Below are 20,425 nucleotides of genomic sequence, written 5' to 3'. Positions count from 1 at the left end.
TGTGCATTTAATGTGATATTAATACCAGACTGTCTTGTGTTAGACCAGTTTGAAATTTGACTTTATGATCGATATTCTAAACGGACGTTGTATTACGCAAACACTCTTGGTTTTTCCAGAATTATGCTTATGGCAGTAACAATGCACTTGTGAACAGAAAGTATTGTTGTTGGTTTAGAACTGAGTTGCATTACCTAAACTTTGAATTTAATATTGCTTATTTTTCTTGACAACAAAATATGATGTGTGCCAATACACTAACTGCCAATGTGGAAACTGTGAACTGTGTTGCTATGTAAGTGACTATTTTTGCAGGACAGTGTTATCATGAACCATGAATATTAACTGTAGATGGTCTGTCTAACTTCGCAATTGGCAAATTATAGCAACTGGAATGTTAATTTAAACACGTCATTTGGACTGTGCCAAACTATCATGTGTGAAAGTTGCAGCTGAACTAATGAGACCTTCAAGTGCTGCATAAACAGTTCCCTTGTTCCAGTCAATGACAAATGGATGCTGCACAACTTATTACCACCGCCAATTGAAAAGAGGATACACTAATGCCAGGGACACGACTGGAGGAACTTACAGGATTCATATCAGCAACTTCAAACAGCTTCTACTGCCATCACCACATCATGCCGACCCAGAATAGATAAAACTTAAAGCTGTTCCTCTGTTCAAGAAACCCAATTGTAACCAATTTAATTTCTCTCTGTTTTGTAATAGACTTCCTCTTAACGTTTCTCTCTGTAAATAAAAGTAGTGTATTATAAGGACTGCTCACTTTCAGTGGTTGTGGAGCCCACCACTAACAGTAGTTATTGCAATCATTTATTTGTTTTTGCTTTTCAGTGTATTTGTACCAGCAGTTGCATGTGTTGTAAGTGCCTTTTGGATGGGTGTGCTTCAATGTGTGTATACAGTAATTTAGACAGGAGAATTTATGTGTTGTATTGTGAAATGTGGCCAGATGTGTAAGTTGAGGCATCTGCCATTGAAGTTATTTACACTGATCAATTATGAAGAAGTAGCTTATTCGCTATTGGTCCAAGTTAGTGTATTAGAGGGAACTTTGAATCTGACAGCTGTCAAAGTACGCAATCTTTGTTTACATGCAACTTAATGTCATATTTCCATTCATTCATGTTTAGATGCAAATTTAGCTGGGTATAAATGTTAGCGAATGAGCTTCAGAGCATTTTACGGTTTTCCACTATCAGAGTATTTTATCATCAGAATTTTAACAGGATTGGGAAACTTCTCATGTAGATGTTTGCTTTTGAAGTTTCCGGAAGTAGAACAGGTTCTTGGGGTTTATACAGTATTAATTTATTTCATGCAGTTTTTCTTTAAACATTTTTGATTACAAATTCATGGTCATAGTAAATCTCCAGGAACCGTTTTCTTCACAATCGCTAAGACTGGCAGCGACTAACACAGAACATGAGCAGGCCGAAGTCGACTGACTTCTACCGAGTCAGAACTAGGCAAGCCTCGTTGATCTCTTTGTTAACAGACTACACACAACGCAGTTCTGCTTCTGACGTAACATCTGTCTCACTCTAAGCCTCAACTGCCATCACATGCGCGCTCTATCATGAAAACCGTAATTTACATGGTAAAATTTGGTACTGGAAGATTTGCCGCACGGAGTTAGCTGAGCGCTCTAAGGCGCAGAAGTCATGGTCTGTGTGGCTGATCCTGGCTTAGGTTCGAGTCTTCCCTCGGGCATGGGTGTTTGTGTTTGTCCTTAGGATAATTTAGGTTAAGTAGTGTGTAAGCTTAGGGACTGGCAGTTAAGTCTCGTAAGATTTAAAAAAAGGAGAAAGATACGCACAGTACTTGGAACAAAACGGGAAAATTCCTTATTGTTCCGGCTAAAACCATACGTATGGAAACCCTAGCTGCGAGAGAGAGAGAAAAATTTCTAAGTCCTACAGCTGCTGTGGTGTTCCTCAATTTTCTGAAACAATGAGTGGGCTTACTTTATATTTGCTGCTGCTGGAGTCAGGGACGTTATTTTTTCCTCACTCTTCGTAGCACACACTGGTGTCTTAGCACAGACGGAAAATCAGAACAATTACACAAACAAAATTCGAAGCACTGTCCTACACACGAGAAAAATGGCTGGAATTTTCTTTGTCCTACAGTAGGTGGTCTGGACATGCTCTAAATCCACAATGGCGGATAACAGACAGCATCCTGCCAGAGGAGGGTGGTCTGTTTGAATGTCTCTCTGAAACTTGAACAAAGCAGACATCACGTTACTCTCAGACGTCAGGAGACACCTTACTGCCGTTATTCTTGAACCAGTCTGTAGACCTTCTATGCTCCGCACAAGTGATGTCTTGTGAATGGAGTATTTTCATTGGGACGTACTGAATTTACTTGCCAAACTGATCCTTGTGCCGGTGTGGGAACACTGTCCGCTATTTTTTCTGCATACAGACAAATTATGAGACTTTTAAAGGCAAAACTATTTAGTACACACCTAAAAAAACACACTGCAGTCATATTGCACTGACTGATAAATCCTGCAAAAGTGGTCTACAGATCATGAAATATGGAAATTACCACCAAAGACACTTCCTCAATTACACTGCTGTCCTACTGTCGAGGAAAGCTGGGATGTGTCAGCGGGAAGTCGATCATTAACCACATACCATATCGGGTTCCCGGGTTCGATTCCCGGCGGGGCCAGGGATTTTCTCTGCCTCGTGATGACTGGGTGTTGTGTGATGTCCTTTGGTTAGTTAGGTTTAAGTAGTTCTAAGTTCTAGGGGACTGCTGACCATAGATGTTAAGTCTCATAGTGCTAAGAGCCACATACCATATCGATGTAACAGTAAACACAATTTGTATCGTGCACCATAGAAAATTACCACTTCTGCATTGTGCATACAGGTACTGACCACCAGACACTCGTACATCTTCACATAAAACAAGTATAAATTGAGGGAGAAATACACCGAAATGCAGGGGTACCTGCACGTCTTTATCTTGTTGCCACATATGACTTGTCCTGCACCAAGCAGAAGACAGTCATGTACTCCCACATTCAGTGTATTTCTCCCTATATTTATACATTTTTCCTGTCAATTTTTTTCATTATTTTATGTCGCTTATGCTGACGCCATCATGACATCACTTTGCACCACATATTCTCAAATTGCTTCTAATTGTAGTAGGTAGTACAGTGGTCAACACCCAGTGCAAATGAACTATTTTTCTGGTCTGATGGTATAGTATAGCACTATACTAGAATGCAGTTGCAGAGCTCTTGCTCTCTTTTCTGTATTTCTGTGTATCACAGATGGATCAGGAGGGGGGGGGGGGAGGAGGTAGAGTGGCTTCAGGTCTGCTGCTGGCTTCATGTGGTCATGAAGAATGAAGGCTAAGGTAGCTTCCAAGAGACAGGATGTGTGCCTAGGATAAGCACCTGCCCAAGTATGCGCCCTGAGCAGCGTCGCACAGACCGGCAAAAGATGTGGGTTGCAGGCTGGCAGACAGTGGGGCGCTATGTGACCTTACCTAAAGGGCTTTGTATGACGAGCAAGGGTGACTTCAGTACACAACTACAGAATGGATCACGAGTATTACTCTGTGCAGGACTGATTAGGTGTTTTAAACACTAACAAACAGTATTTACAATGTGTTTCTCCATACTCCCTGCCAATCACCAAACAAACAATTGCGTTATGGCAGCATTCTATTGTATTTCTATTGAAGTTATAGTGATACACACGAGTTGACTGCTATCTTTGATGCTTTTCTGGACAAAAGAGAACCCTCTGCCTCTAAACTTATTTGCATCTGCGTTGAAGGATGACAGAAAGTGGATGGAGTGGTTGGTCAAGATGGAGTTGTAACAAGGTATGATTTAATGGTAGATTTATGATGCGTTCTAGAGAGAGAGGGAGATGTTGCTGCAGGTCATTTAACCATTTTTTCCGTTGTTCTCTCGGGGTACATCAGTAGTGTGGCATAACCTACATTCTGCGCCTAACTGCATGTTTTGTGTGTGACTTAGAGCTCTATTTACTTGTGACCGTTAACAGCAAACCTCTCAGTCACAGAGGCCTTCCATCTCATGTGTGATCATGATGCAAAATGTCCGTCCTGTTACGGCATTTTCCTCTACATGAATGAAGATTTATGCAATGTACTCCATTCTCGTACCGCATCTTTGGCATAAAATCGAGTGTTCAGTTTCATGACTACAGTGATTCTAAGTTAGCGCCAGGTGTTTGTGAGATACTGCAATCCCCATGTGTACATCTGCTTGACAAATGTCCTATTTATGGGAGTAGTGGGGGCATGACTGCTGCTATGCATTTATCTGCTTCCTTGTAAGAGATATTCTTCATTACTGATGATCATTTTCTTGGGGTGATGAGACCATAGTATAATTTCTGAACCATGATCGGATGTGAACAGTGGGTGCTATACACCTCTGGGAAGCTACATTGTGCAAGTGTCACAAAGACAATGTTTTAAGAAAGTAGGTTTTTCATTTTACAGTTTGTCATCATGGTTTATCATAGACAGACTTTGCAAGGAGAAAGTATGTCATGCACTGCAAATGTATTTCTTACATTGGAATATTAACAGTGTTACACTCCACACAACTGATAGGTCGGAAACAGCAACGTGTTTTAAGTGCAGAAGCGTGTAGCCTTAGGAGTGTGTGTGCTTATGTTCTCTCTTACCAATACCTTCTTGGTAATGACCTCAGACACTAGAACAATACTTCAGTATTGATAGTGCAGTTGATCTACGTAAAATGCTTCAAACGCCGTCTGTTTGGAGCTCCATCATGCACAGAAACCGCATGTTTCTTCTTCTTAACCGTCTAGTACATTTTCTCAACAGTTTCATATCTACTATACACCGATAATGGGTGCTAACCTCCTCGACATGTGCACATCTGTCGAAATCTTGGTCTCTTGGATAGGTACCAAGAATGAGATTGGTGTGGAACAGTGGTTACAGACTAGGCTCACTCTGCTCCTTCACTAGGCGTGGAATTTAGCAGTCTACTTCTGGTCAGCTGCAGATTTAATCAGTGACAAAGTTGCAAGGAAAGTTGGTCAAAGACAATGTGAGGAGGTCTTTCAGTCTCTAACTTTATCCTAAGAATGCTCTGTACTTCGACTGGCATAGAAAAAGAGTATACATCACATGCTATGATCAAAGTGCTGGAAATATGTAGTACGCTGTCTGGTATACTTTGGTGTATACATTCGAGAATTAACGATAAATGGACGTACTGGACATTTATCTATGTACATTCGCAGTATGTTATATGGCACTTGCAAAGTAGAGAAATGGTGGCTTAGCGATGATACAGACTCTGGGAAGCATGCTGCCGCATAATTGGGCTGTTTTGAAATTACAGTAAAATTGCTAAAATTGATTGCACTACCAACTGTGATGCTTATTATTACAATACATGAATGGTGTCTTTTCCACCCCATCCATTCACTGGTACACTGTTGATTACAACATAATGACCGACTGGCATCGCTTGATTGAGATGGAGAAAGAGTCTTGGTGGAGGGGCAACACCTTCCAGGGATGGTTAGCACCAAAACAGTGAGCACGTGTATGACTGTAGTATGAGGAATCAATCAAAATGGAACACCGAGCCATCAGCTATCCCGTCACTGTGAAAGATGAGTTTAAATGTGGAGGTCGTCAATTACCTTCAGACAGCTGTTTGGAAACGCTCCTCAACGCCGCAGAACTCTTCCATTTCCCATACATTGTGACTTTCTTTACTTCATATCATCCTTTCAGTTGATCCAATGGATTGAAATATGTTAATGCCAGTTTAGAACCTGGCACAAACATCGAATTCGTGGTGGAAGAAACAAAATGTATGGCAGTGTAAAAACTGTGTTATACGCTGTTTGGACATGTTACATAAGAAAAATGCAATGTATCAGACAACAAAATAGAGACTCTCTCTTGCAACTAATAGTCTGTGGGATATGGTCCTCCTATAGTACAGGCCATGACACTTTACAACGGTCTGTGGAGACGACTTTGATCACTGAGGGGATCAACACCTGTACATTTAATAGGGTCGGCACATATGCTCAATGCCAGCACACAGACGGTATTTGTTATCGGTAAATATATATCAGAAGCAGGGACATGGTAATATCTTATCGAGTCCTCTGTCTGATGAAGTTAGCAGAGTTTTTATAGTTTGCAATTTTTTTATTCTCTGTTGGATGGTGCATGATAGAGAGATTGTTTGGGTGATAGACGTGAATGGACCCTGAGGGACGCAGATTTGCTTTGGACTGCAGTATGTGTCGGTAGAATCAAGACCGCTTATGACAGTAACATAGTCGATACAATCGTGTCTTTAACATGTGGTGGCTTGTAAGACGATTACATCTCTCTTTCTAAGACAATGGCGCTATTCGCAAGAAAAACTTATGAGACATGTCCATCCAACGCGGATTTTCGCTCAGTATTGTTTGGTATCGTCAGCATTTAGCATTTAGTTACTGTGCTTAGTGGTAAGGCGTTCATGATAGGTTAGCTGTGGGCTTATAAAGTATGTGTGCAAAGAAAATGACTATGTCCTGTCATAGGGAAAGTACCGATTTGACATGGAAAACTGCAATAGTTGTAGGGGGAGTAAAAGACTTTTTTACGTTTAAAATTAGGTCCAGACATAAGAATGGTACAGATATAACTATTTCCAGGGCCACAGGTGACACGAGCGGGTATTTCCAATACTTCTCTCATTGTTGAATGTCGTCAAATTGGGGCTGCAATCGTAATATTTAATTGTAAGTAGAGTGATATAATATATGTTGCTGCCTTCCTAGCACGAGTCTGTCTGAGGTGCGGCATTAGCCTGTCGCTGTAACGATTGACATTTCCAGCCTACGGTGTGAGCTGTCCAGAGTGGAGCAGCTGGCTGTGGTACAGGAATGTAGCTGACCCGAGGAAGTCACCCTCTAGACGGCTGAATAGCGAACTAACACTCAGTATGTGTTGGAAAACCTTCATGATCGCTTGTGTTCTCCATGCAAATTTGAGAAGATTCAGTATGCACAGGTGTTTGTGCTGAGCCATTGTTCCCCCCCATGTAAATACTCCAACTGACCACTTCGACGCTTTTCCTCGTCATTATTTGGTTGAGAAAACATCGATTGTTTTGCTTCCAGATGGTGAAAGACGGGTAGAAGACATGTTCACTGGCTCGCTAGACATGAGAGACATCTTAGTTGACTTTGTAAAGTAGAAGGATGATTTGAAATCTGTTAAATCACTTACATCGGTATTTGTGAGTAGAACTATTATTTTCCTCAATTTTTTTGAGTTGTCACAAAGATTTTCGCAGTTATTCGGTGGTTTTCAGCACGCTCCACCTCGCTGCACCTCACTAAAGTTTTGGGTTTGTAGAGAAATAATTTGTGCTCTTTATCTTCGGATTTATACTGTGCAAGCGATCGGTAGCATACTGCTACGCGCTTGATATCGAGAACTATCGCGTAAATGGTATGGTATTCTGGCAAACCATGTGGAAATACATGTGTTCTTGTAAATCCAGAATATGGAGATGGGTGTAGAAACCAAGAAAGGAACCACGTCAGGGCCACAAATGGTAATGCCTTTGTACCGAGGGGAACCGACCTAGCCTTTGTGCAACAATTCGGAGAGTGATCACAGTTTGCTGAGGGTGCTCTGATCGCATATCAGGCAAGTGTGTGTGGAGGCAGTTGCCTTGTAATGATTGACCACGGTGGATGACCGACCTACCTCGTGGGAAATATCTAGCGTTGCGAGGATTATATATAGTGCATTTGCTTTTTCTGTCTGTTTTCACAGAATACGTACGAGTGTTTGGTGGTTGATTGCTATATGCAGGATGTAGAAGTGATGATTTTGTATGGAGCAGGATACAAACTGTGTTTACTACTAAATCGATATGGTGTGTGGAGATACTACCCAGTTAGAGACCGGTTTAACACTGAAAAATACAAGCTTCCCTCAACATTAGCAGAGCAATGTAATTGTGGAAGTGTCTTTGGTGATAACTTCCATATTTTATGATATGTACCCCACTTTTGCAGGATTTAACTGTCAGTTCAATATGACTGCCGTATGATTTTTTTTGGTCTGCCCGAAATAGCTTTGCCGCTGAAAATCTCGTAATTTGTCTATCTGCCAAAAAACTGCTGACAGTGCTCCCACACCGGCAGCGCATTGGTTTGGTGGGTAAATTCAGTAAGAGCCAATCAGTATAGCCCATTCACAAGACATCCTCTGTGTGGGGCATAGGAGCCTCTACAGACTGATTTGAACATGTCGGGGAGCCCGCAGCTCGTGGTCGTGCGGTAGCGTTCTCGCTTCCCACGCCCGGGTTCGATTCCCGGCGGGGTCAGGGATTTTCTCTGCCTCGTGATGGATGGGTGTTGTGTGGTGTCCTTAGGTTAGTTAGGTTTAAGTAGTTCTAAGTTCTAGGGGACTGATGAACATAGATGTTAAGTCCCATAGTGCTCAGAGCCATTTGAACCATTTTTGAACATTTCGGGATAAAGTGTCTATGAAAGTCCCATGACGTCTGAGAGTAACGTGATGTCTTCTTTGTTCGAGTGTCCAGAGGCACGTCCAAGCAGACCATCCTCCTCTGACAGGATGCTGTCTGTCATCCGCCAATGTGGTTTTAGAGCATCTCCAGACCAGCTGCTGTAGGACACCGAAAATTCTAGCTGTTTTTCTCATGTGTAGGACAGTGCTTCGAACTCTGTTTGTGTAATTGTTCTGATTTTCCGTCTGTGCTTGGACACCAGTGCGTGCTTCGAGAAGTGAGTAAAAAATAATGTCCCTGACTCCAGCAGCAGCATATATAAAGTAAGCCCACTCGATGTTTCAGAAAATTGATGAACACCACAGAAATTTTTCTCTCGCTCTGGCAACTAAAACTTGAAGTGTGGTGAGCGTCCTGTTTTTAGATTTACACAGATATTTATTTCGACTTCCAGATTTCATCGTTTTGGTGTGTAAAACCAGATATAGCAGCTGATATGGGTTTCGGAATCTGTTTCCCACAAAAGTATCTCAAGAAGTTTTTACAAGTGTGTGGCGATCTGTTTTTAGTCAGTGTTCGAATGTGGCGGTATACAATCACAAAATTGTAGCAAACTACTGTTCAGCTGTGTTTCTGGAAAGTGTATTTACAGACGTATTCAGCTGGATTTAGTAACTCCTGAAGCAGATTGTTCTGAAAGACAAGGGATTTCCCACAAAAGCGCACGAAGTGTCTCAGGGACGGTTTCGCGAGTATGTCGCGATCTTCTTTTACAATAGGTGTTCAAGTGTAGCGGTGGTGGTATTCCTCTGAATAAAACGCGTAATTGTCTAAATATTCTGACGTCATCCGCAAAGCTCTCTCTCTCTCTCTCTCTCTCTCTCTCTCTCTTTCTCTTTGTGCTGTGGTACATTTACTTACTGTGATATCTTTAAGTTATGATTGTGACAATATTCTGCAACACCAGATGCAGTAACTCCTGAAGCAGTTCATTTTCAGCGACAAAGGGTACCCGTGCATGGGGGATGGGAAGGAGGACAGCCTCGGGTGTTTCCACCACGACAGGAAGTGCTGAGTGCATGGCCCGGCTGCAGCCATGTGACTGTGACATAAGCAGGCGGGCTCCCTGCCCATGCCGTAAGCCGGTACGTTGCCTCTCTTCCAACTGGGCGTAGAGATTCTGTGGGTAAATTATAATGCCTCTCACACTTCGGAAGTCTGACTGACTCGTCTTTTACCGAGTTATCTACGGTTACAGCACACACATTTGTCAGCATGAGTTGCAAACCATAACTTAGCCCCATCTTCATTATTTCATTAAGCGTATTTGTCTTCACCAAATATCATTGCTATCGACTCAGTCCTCAGATGCTAATATACTCTTCTTTTTCCAGCACAGACATCTCGTCCGTTGAACACATAAACAATTATGTCCATCCCCCCAGTCCAGCAGCTAGGCACAGAGTCTTTCTCCCACGATCTGCCCCCAGATCAAATGGCGAGAGGGCAAGGACGACAGAGTCATGTGGTGACAGTGCTGTGAACTAGGTCAGTAGGACTACGGACCTCATGGTGAATGCACTGGATGGAGCTATTGTCTATGACAACTCAAATTGTTTAAATAAGCAATGCATACTTACATCAGTCCTATCTGGCTGCCCAGCACACACTGTGTCCTTTTCCGCCAATTTCCAGATTGACCTTCAGTCAGCTGTTCGGAAACGCTCCATTATGCATCAAAGCAAAACAATCATCCAATTTGTGTGTTGTGGGAGGAAGCTTTGTCTTACACATCATAATTTTGAAAAAACTCACTATATCCAGTTCTGTACACAGAATAGAGTCATACCGACAATTGATGTAGAATATGAACAGGGCTCAGTTAACAGGGTAGATTTCTCCAAATTTTTTAGTGTTCACATTGATGACAATTTGAACTGGAAGAAGCATATTACTGAGCTTCTCAAACAACTAAGTTCAGCTTCTTTCACTCTTCGTATAATCGCTAGTCTTGGTAATAAACATATCGGCCTCCTTACGTACTTTTCATATTTCAATTCAATAATGTCTTATGGAATAGTTTTTTGGGGTAACTCACCACTTGGACATAAAGTATTGATTGCACAAAAGAGAGCAGTGAGAATAATTGGTGGTGTTCACCCAAGCACGTCATGTAGGCACCTTTTCAAGGAGATAGGTATTTTGGTTCAAATGGCTCTGAACACTATGGGACTTAAAATCTGAAGTCATCAGTCCCCTAGAACTTAGAACTACTTAAACCTAACTAACCTAAAGCCATCACACACATCTATGCCTGAGGCAGGATTCGTACCTGCGACCGTAGCGGTCGCGCGGTTCCAGACTGTAGCGCCCAGAACCGCTCGGCCACCCCGGCCGGAAGTTAGTTATTTTAACTGCACCATCAGAGTACATATATTCGCTAATGAAATTCGTTACAAATAATCCATCTCAATTCGCGAAGAACAGTGATGTTCATACGTACAACACTAGAGGGAAAAATGTCCTTTCCTGTCCTTTATTGAAGCTGTCAGTTGCTCAAAAAGGAGTACATTATACAGCAACAAAAATCTTTGATCATTTGCCCAACAACGTAAAGTGTCTGGCAGGTAGCAGATCAAGTTTTAAATCTAGCTTAAAATCCTTTCTTTTGGACAACTCCTTCTACTCCATGGACGAGTTTCTGTTTCAGAAATGGTAAAAAAATGTACCTCTAAATGCAGTTGCATGTGTAGAACTAAAAATTTCAGTAATATTAATATTAGAACTATTCATATATATCATATCGATAAAATAATCGGGAAAATGATCTACGGAACATGTCATAACTAAAACTAAACCTAACTATTGGGGGAACTACGACAACATGTTCCCATTTCCACCGAATCTTCAAACCACGGTTTTGTCGCACTAACTCAACTCACTCTGTTTCTACACAGGTTGCAGAAGGTGGTAGATATAGCGCTCTCTGACTTCTGCTCAGTTCAGACATAAACTGGAACGATCACATGGACAAAGCTGCAGAGACTGAAGAACAGCTACAAGATGCATAGGGGCTACCTAAAAACTACGTTGGAGTTTAACCATAGCAGATACGTTCAAGAAAGGTGACTTGTTTCGAGATATGTGAGTGCCACGAATATGATTCACTAGTAGCTCTAATCATTAAGGGACATTTCCATATCGTCCAATGAAGGTATGTGCTTGAATGGGAGGACTTGATTCCAAATCGTAGACAGCATTTCTACCAGAAAGCGTAACACTATACATCTGAAATGCCAGTGTATTGGTCATAGGATTTTGTCCATTTCTGACGACCACGATCTAGCGCTGCATTCTTTTTTTAAGTGATTCTCTGACGTGGCATCGAGATAGAATGTGTTACAAATACTGGAGAAATATGTAGCAGCGGAATGAGAGAGTTGCAAATACCGGCTTCATACCACGTTCCTCAGCCAAATCACTTTCTAAATTCAGTGATTTTATTAGTAGCTTACATCGCAGGCAACGTGCACCCACAATTTTGGTATGTTGATACACACTCCAGCGATCACCATCTATATTCAATTTCGCGGTATTTGTGTGGAAGACCACTTCATTCGGAAGCTGTACCATACCTCGATTTCCTTGATTTATAAAGCCTATATAGTTTTCAACTTGGATATCATTAGCAACACTTGTCTGCGCCGGTACAACGAAGACTGCTTGTGACAGTAACATAGCTGTTGCAATCGTGTTTTCTTAACAGCTGGCCTCTTATAAGACAATTACGTCTCTGGTCTTAAGACACACTGGTACCACTCGCAAGAAAAACAAATGAGATGTCTCCATCCATTCCGCATTTTCACTCTGTATTGTTTGGTATTACCAACTTTCAGTTATTAGCGAAGTATTGTACTTTGTAAGGGATGTGTGATAGATTTGCTATGATCAGCTGGCTTGTAAAGTATGTATGTTTTCCGACATAAGCAAAGGAAAATGACTATGTCCTGTAGTAAGGAAGGTATGTATTTGACGTGGAAAACTGTGACAGCCGCAAGAGGAATGAAAGGCATTTTTATGTGAAAAATTATGTTCAGTCGTAAGAATGCCATAGATATTTATATTCCCAGAGCCACAGTGGTCAGGAGAGGGTATTTCCGATACTCCGCTCTTTGTCGAATGTCGTCAGATTGAGACTGCGTTAGTAAAATTTTATTTTAAGTATAATGATAAAATATATGTGGCTGGTTCCTTAGGGTGATTCTGCCTGGCGTGCGATGAGTGAATATCGGCTGTGACCGGTGACCAGAACAATCGACATTTTTGGCTTACGGTGGGAGCTGTCCAGACTGGAGAAGCAGGCTGGGGTACAGAAATGTAGCTGACCTCAAGCCGTCACCATCTAGGCTGGTGAAAAGTGAACGAACTAATGCTCAGTATGTGTTGGGCAGCCTTCACGATCGTATGTGTTCTCCGTGGAAATATGAGAAGATTCATTGAGGGCGTGTATGTATGTACCGGACAGTACAGCTGACTGCTTCTACACATATCCTATCATTATTTGGTTGAGAGAACATCGAGTGTGGTGTGTGTTGTGTGCATCTAGGTGGTGAAAGACAGCTGGAATACACGTTTGCTAGTTCTCTAGACATGAGAAACACCTTAGTTCACTTTGTAAAGTAGAAGGATGATTTGCAATCTGTTATATCACTGATATCGGTGGAACTACCAATTTCCTCTTTTTTTCGGGTTTTCACGTAAAGGTCTCTGCAGGCGGGATAAGTTTCTAGTCACTCAGTGGTTTGCAGCTCGTTCCACCTCGCTGCATCTCGCTGAAGTTTCGGGATTCTAGAGAAATAATTTCCACGTTTTATCTTCGGAATTATACTGTGCAAGGGATCGGTAGCATATCGCTATGTGCTTGACTTCGAGAGCTATGACGTAAATGGTATGATATTGTGGAAAACCATGTGAAAATACATGTTTTCTTGTAATCCGAGAGTATGGAGATGGGTGTGGAAAGAAGCATGGCAGTAATCTAGCAAGCAAGCAGAGAGGGTCGGAAAAATTAATGCCTTTGTGCCGAGGAGAACCAGCCCAGCCTTTGTACAACAGTTCAGAGAGTGACCGCTGTCTGTGGAGGGCGCTCTGATCTCTCATTGGGTCGATGTCTGCGTGGGGGCTATTGACTTCTGTTAGATCTGTTTGTCTTTGTGGTATATGAAGAGTACGAGAGTATGATGGTCGATAGCTGTATGCAGGATTCAGAAGTTATGATTTTGTATGGCACAGGATACAAATTGTGTGTTTACGAAATCGATATGGCGTGTGGTGATATTGCCCGGTTGGAAATCGGTTTCATGCTGAAAAAAAGTTAAAGCTTTTCTCGACAGTAGCAGAGCAGAGTAATTGCAGAAATGTCTTTTTTCCGTATTTCATGATTCGCAGACTACTTTTGCAGGGTTTAACTGTCAGTGCTAAATGACAGCTGTATGTTTTTTCGATCTGTACAAAATAGTTTTCCCGCTAAAATTCTCGTCTTCAGAAAATGGTGGACAGTGCTCCCACACTGTCAGCAGCAGCAGTTTGGCAGGTAAATTTAGTAAGAGCCAGTCAGAATGCTCCAATCACAAGACATCCTTTGTGCGTGGCTTAGAAGCCTCTACAGACTCGTCCAAACGAGACGGGAGAAACGTATCTACGGAAAGTTCTGTGACGTCTGAGAGTAACGCGATGTCTTCTTTGTTTGAGTATTGAGAGAGATGTCCAAGCAGTCCATCCAGATTTGGTGGGTTACTGTCCCGCATTTGCCACTGTGGCTTTAGAGTATTTTCAGACCAGCAGCTATAGGACATAGAACATTCACCGAAAATTCCAACCATTTTTCTTGTCTGTAGGACAGTACTTCGAATTCTGTTTGTGTAACTGTTCTGATTTTGCTGTCTGTGCTTACGCACCAGTGTGCGCTTCGAGAAGTGAGAAAAATAACGTCCCTACCTCCAACAGCAAATATAAAAGTAAGCCCACTCACTGTTTCCGAAAAGTGTTGAATTCCATAACAGGTGCAAAATTCAGAAATTTTTCTCTCTCTCTCTCTCTCTCTGGCAGTGCCTTCAAACAAGCAGATAGAGCTCTAAAAGTGGTGATCGTTCTGTTTAGAGTATCAGATATATGTATTTTGACTTCCAGATATCATGGTTTTGGTGTGTAAAACTTGATACTGCAGCTGATATTGGTTTGAGGATCTGTTTCCCACAAAAGTGTGTGAAGTGTCTAGGCAGGTTTCACAAGTGTGCAGCGATCTTTTTAGAATCCATGCTCGAGTGTGGTGGTATATATCGCAAAATAGAGACAAACTGCAGTACAGCGATCTTTTTTCGAAGTGTATTTACAAATGTATTCAGTTGGATTTAGTAACCCCCGAAGCTCGTGCTCAAAGACAAGTGTATTTCCCACAAAAACATGCTAAGTGTCTCTGAAGTTGGTTTCACAAATGTGCTACGATCATTTTAGAGTATGTGTTCAAATGTGGCAGTGGTGGTAATCCTTGGAATTGTTTACATATTTTCGCGTCATCTGTAGGCTCTTTCTCTCTCTCTTTGTACTGTGGTAATTTTGTCCCTGTGACATCTTCAAGTTATGTATGTGACAATATTCCGCAACACCAGGTATAATAACTCCTGAAGCAGATCATGTTCAATGACAAAGAGCATCTGTGCGCCGAGGATGGGAAGGAGGAAAGCTGCGGGTATTTTCAATGCGTGGTCCTGCGGCTGTAAGCCGGTGCAGGAACTATTGGGGCAGGGAGCCCGGAGCAAGCCTCTCTTCTAGCAGGGTGCAGAGACTCAGGGATGAACATCTTGCCTCTTGCACTTCGGAAGACTGACTGACTGGACATATATCGAATGATCTACAGATACAGCACACGCATTTATCAGTATGAGTTGTGAAGTGTAGCTTAACCCCATCCTGCTGCATCTTTGTTATGTCATGAAACGCATTCATCTTCATCTTCACCAAATATAATTGCTATCGACACAGCTCTCAGATCATGGTTACAACTAATATACTCCTTTTCCATCACCTATATCACATCCATTGAACACAGTAAACAACTATGTCTGTCCTCCCAGTCTGGCAGCTAGACACATACAGAGTCCTTTCGCCGCCATTTTTTCCCCAGACCGCCAGCTTGGATTACGTCATGGGAGGACAGAGAGGGAGGGCCGACGGAGCCCTCTGGTGATGGTGTTGTGTACTAGGTCAATTGGTGTCTGGACCTTATGGTGAATACACCCAAAGGAGATAGTGTCTATGACAACTAAAATTGTTTAAATAAACAATTCATACTTATGTCCATCCTATTCAGCAGCCCGACACAGACTGAGTCCTTTTCCCGCCAATTTCCAGTTGGGGGAGAGAGGGGGTGGGGGCAATGCATACAAAATAAAGACTTACATCCGTCCTATCCAACAGCACAGCACTGACTGTGTCCTTATCCTGTCAATTTCCAGTTGAGAAAAGAGTGTGGGAGGGGATGGGTTGGGAGGGGGGTTAGGTTAGTGGAGGTGGCCCAATTGACCTATTTTCCATCCAAAATTTGAACTTCCCACAAAATTTGAACCGTGTGTTGCTGCCATCTTGGACCCGCCATCTAGAAAACATTTGGCAACAATGCAGAGTGGCATGATGCTGATCTTGCCCTACCACTCACCTGATCATAACCCATGCGACATTTGTCTGCAGGATTATCTGAAACATGTGGTCTTCAGTGCTCCATTTTCGAATGTAACTGAACTGAAGGCACGCATTGCATATTGCATTCCTATCTGTTGTGGAACATGCTGTTTCTCGGTTTCATCTTGTGGCAGAAAATGGTGGAAAGCATACTGAACATGTCTTGCACCAGTCTCATGACAGTTAGAAACCGTCGTCATCTTGCTTTAAAAATTGACGTCATTTTGCTTTTTATGCAGTTTCTTGCCTCAGGACCATTAAAACCAGATTTTTCCTATCCGATGTAATACGATCTTGGATAAGCTCACCTGTCTAGCAGCGCCATCACTGTTGACTGCTGAACCTGTGCAGTAATACACATTGAACAATACAGATGGTGTAATGTGCAACTACAACCACAGCCATCGTATTGTGAGTCATCGGTCACTTGTAGCCGACTCCGTTTACAGTAAGACTCTTACAGCGACATTTACTGGTAATACTTTTGTTAATTTTTTTTGTTCCACGACGTTTCACCCTCCATGAATAATATGATGTTGAAATATGACGTCATATGTGATGTGGTTCTCTTTCTACAGCGTTTTGAAATTGGAACTTTAATTATGGACACTCTGTGTTTTAACCAGAGCGCGGTTCTAAACTACCTGGAACAGGTGGTTTACAAACAAGGTATTTAATAATGTTTAGCAGGATATATTGTCATGTCCACCATTAAAAATTTAGCAATGATCCTAAATGATTGCTGAATGATGAGTCTCCTGCAATTATTACAGTGTGCTTGAGGAATTTAGGTACTAATGAACTGAGGTTCTCTTTATAATTTTTGAATAAATCAGGATAGCGAGTCTGGCGGTCGAGAGAAGGATCCAGTTACAAGTGTATACCCACAGACAAGTCTGAATCTTGCCAAAACATTCTCACATGCAATTTGCATTTCTGTCCTTGTGGGTTTGAGTTTCTTGTCTACTAAAACAAACATAAACCTCTTTTCCCTAGAAGCCTGTCCCATTGATATACGCTTTCCCACAAATCTCACTGCTGTCATTTTCAGGTTTTAATTAGATTTCTGTAGCTAGTATTATCTGAGCTTCACTCGTTTTTAGGAATGTTTCAAAATCTGGCACTTTGTTGCGAATGATACAGCAGTTAGCAGTAGGATTTTAATAATATGTCTGAAGTAGTGCTGGAGGGAAATGACACCATGAATCCTTCAGGGCTGTCCATAAATCCGTAAGAGTACGAGGGCGTGGAGAGCTCTCCTGAACAGAAAATTGCAAGGAATCCCAGATATGATCAATAATGTTCATGTCTGGGAAGACTGGTCACCAGCGAACGTGTTTAAGCTCAGAATTGTGTTCCTGGAGCCACTCTGTAGCAATTCTGGACGTGTGGGGAGTCGCATTGTCCTGCTGGAATAGTCCAAGTCCGTCGAATTGCACAATGGACATGGATGGATGCAGGTGATCAGACGGGATGCTTAAGTATGTATCACCTGTCAGAGTCGTATCTAGACGTATCAGGGGTCCCATATCACTCCAACTGCAAACGCCGAACACCATTACAGAGCTTCCACCAGCTTGAACAGTCCCCTGCTGACTTGCAGGGCCCATGGATTCATGAGGTTGTCTCCATAACCGTACACGTGCATCTGCTCGATAGAATTTGAAACCGGACTCGTCCGACCAGGCAACATATTTCCAGTCATCAACAGTCCAATGTCGGTGTTGACGGGCCCACGCGAGGCGTAAAGCCTTGTTTCGTGCAGCATCGACGGTACATGAGTAGGCCTTCGGCTCCGAAAGCCCATATCGATGATGTTTCATTGAATGGTTCGCACGCTGACACTTGTTGATGGCGCAGCATTGACACCTGCAGCAGTCTGCGGAAGGGTTGCACTTCTGTGACGTTGAACGATTCTCTTCAGTCGTCGTTCGACCTGCCCTTGCAGAATCTTTTCCCGGACGCAACAATGTCGGAGATTTGATGTTTTATCGGATTCGTGATATTCGCCGCACACTCGGGAAATGGTCATAGGGGAATATTCCCGCATCATATCTACCTCGGAAACGTTATCTCCCATCGCTCGTGCACCGACTATAATGCCACGTTCAAACTCACTTAATTGTTGATAACCTATCATTGTAGCAGCAGTAACCGATTTAACGACTGCGCCATACACGTATCTTATGTACGCTTTGCCGACAACAGCTACATAGTCTGCTTTTTTATCTGTCTCTGTATTTGAATACGCATGCCTATACCAGTTTCTTTGGCGCTTCAGTGTATTATGTAGACTGAATGGAGAGTCTGCTACACTAAAAAAACTCATGTGCATCCAACACATATTCAGGTACACTCATTCAACTGCCTGGGTAGCAGCCTCCGATGTGTAGAGGATACCCAAACCACTTAGGGGGACCCTACATTTCTCAACGGTACGGGGCAAGTCTAAGAAGTAGCAGCCTAGCTTGTCACCGAACCTTCACAGGGACTGGATTAAACCTTCCATGCAACTCAGAACATGATGGCCATTATCAGTTATGGGATCAATTATGAAGATTGTGAGATTCACTGAAAGTCTGTGAACAAAGTTGGTATTCTAGCCTTTTCTGCTGGTTGCTGGAATGATCTAAGTTAGACATCAGAATCCAGACGACAGACATCGTTTCCACCAACGAACGCCGACTGCCAGCTGCCGAAATAACTCTTCAGCATGTCGAATAACATCCACAGGTAGCTATACTGAGTGTACATGAGGTTATTTCACATCTCTCGCTGGTAGTTCTCTAAGTGGTAGCATTATGTGTCACATGTTTTTAACTGCCAAAGATTATTAGAGCTCTACCCTTTTATGTTTCCCTCCCCTTGACTCAGGATACAGCGTTTTCTCAATAGATTAAGTGAGTCTCACTGGCTTAGTTTCTGTTTCAATGGAAGACAGTGCCTCGAACTTGTTGCTTAAGGGGACTGATGTAACATTCTAAGTTGTCCCTGGTCCCCAGTCTCCCCTGTACAGGAGTTCACTGACATGCCACTCACAATCAGATGGACAAGTAGATCCGATATTTTCCGTAGAGAAGACACCATTCACAGGCGAGGATAGAATCTGAGGTATCATTGGTATCTCTGGCACATGACTTCTGATACTCCTTCCAACACACCCGTTCGCAGCAGCTTCCAATCACATGACAATAGTCAATGTGATTACCAGCTGCTTACAAAGAGCAAGTACCTCATCCCACGCTAGAGAACAACAATATAGTGGGATTGTATCATGGCACTAATACTGTCCTTTAAACTAATTTTTAGAGCAGATATTCCCAGATATACATGCGGATATCGGCATCGCTGTGGTATTTTATCGGCAAAGTAATTATTAGGGGTGTGGATATCTGGGTCAGTGCCGTCCTGTAAATATAATAATTTGGTTAGAAAAACACAGTTTCATTTTTGATCAGTTACCAGGGCACCCCAGGGGAACTTGACAGTGTAAAATGGAAATATATTGGATTTCAGTTAGTCATAGATGCAACAACAGAGTGATAAGGAAGTACAGTTTTGGAAACGAAGTTGGTAAGTATGGCAAGCGGGAGGGGGAGGGGAGGAGGGGAATCATCATCAATGGCGGCTTTTATAAAAAATCGAGCTTGACAATCTGTATCCTTGTAAGCTGGCTCATGCTACGCTGTCTTACTATATACGTAAACTAAACAATACTGGCACAAAAACTACTGATATATCCTTTCAAGGTTAGTATATCAACTAACGACATTGCAGCATTGTATTTGGTAAGAATAGTTATTAAGACAAAGTAATTAGTGGCTGATGTAGGTTTTGGTAGTTGTGACACATTAAATATACAAACCACTGGGAGTCTATAGCCGTGTAGCGTGGTGTCTTCGAGAACCCGCCGAAATCCACGTATCGGTAACACGTAAGACATTCTCTGTGACTCTATTAGGGCAGCTCTGGTGTAAACCAACCTAAAAATAATGAAAGTTTTTGCCATTATATTACTGCTATGAATTCTCTGGCTTCATTTTTTGGGAGGTGCATCAAAACATGTGATAAAGGTAAATGCCTAAGTTATTTATCTATCAGTTATATTCAACTAGACTATTGAAA

General features: G+C 42.3%; 1 protein-coding gene across 1 annotated transcript in view; it reads right to left on the bottom strand.

The window, feature by feature from the left end:
• The window catches only part of LOC124613503 (methyl farnesoate epoxidase-like), a 250,109-nt gene that overhangs the window by 54,056 nt on the left and 175,628 nt on the right, over nucleotides 1-20,425 (bottom strand). Inside the window, exon 7 of the mRNA XM_047142211.1 lies at nucleotides 20,166-20,283. Within this exon, the coding sequence (XP_046998167.1) occupies nucleotides 20,166-20,283 (118 nt within the window). The remainder of the gene's footprint in view (nucleotides 1-20,165; nucleotides 20,284-20,425) is intronic.

Source organism: Schistocerca americana, chromosome 4, assembly GCF_021461395.2.
Source record: "Schistocerca americana isolate TAMUIC-IGC-003095 chromosome 4, iqSchAmer2.1, whole genome shotgun sequence".
In the NCBI taxonomy this organism is placed as follows: domain Eukaryota; kingdom Metazoa; phylum Arthropoda; class Insecta; order Orthoptera; family Acrididae; genus Schistocerca; species Schistocerca americana.
The sequence above is the reverse complement of the archived record's forward strand: the minus strand, read 5'-3'. Positions and strand labels throughout refer to the sequence as shown.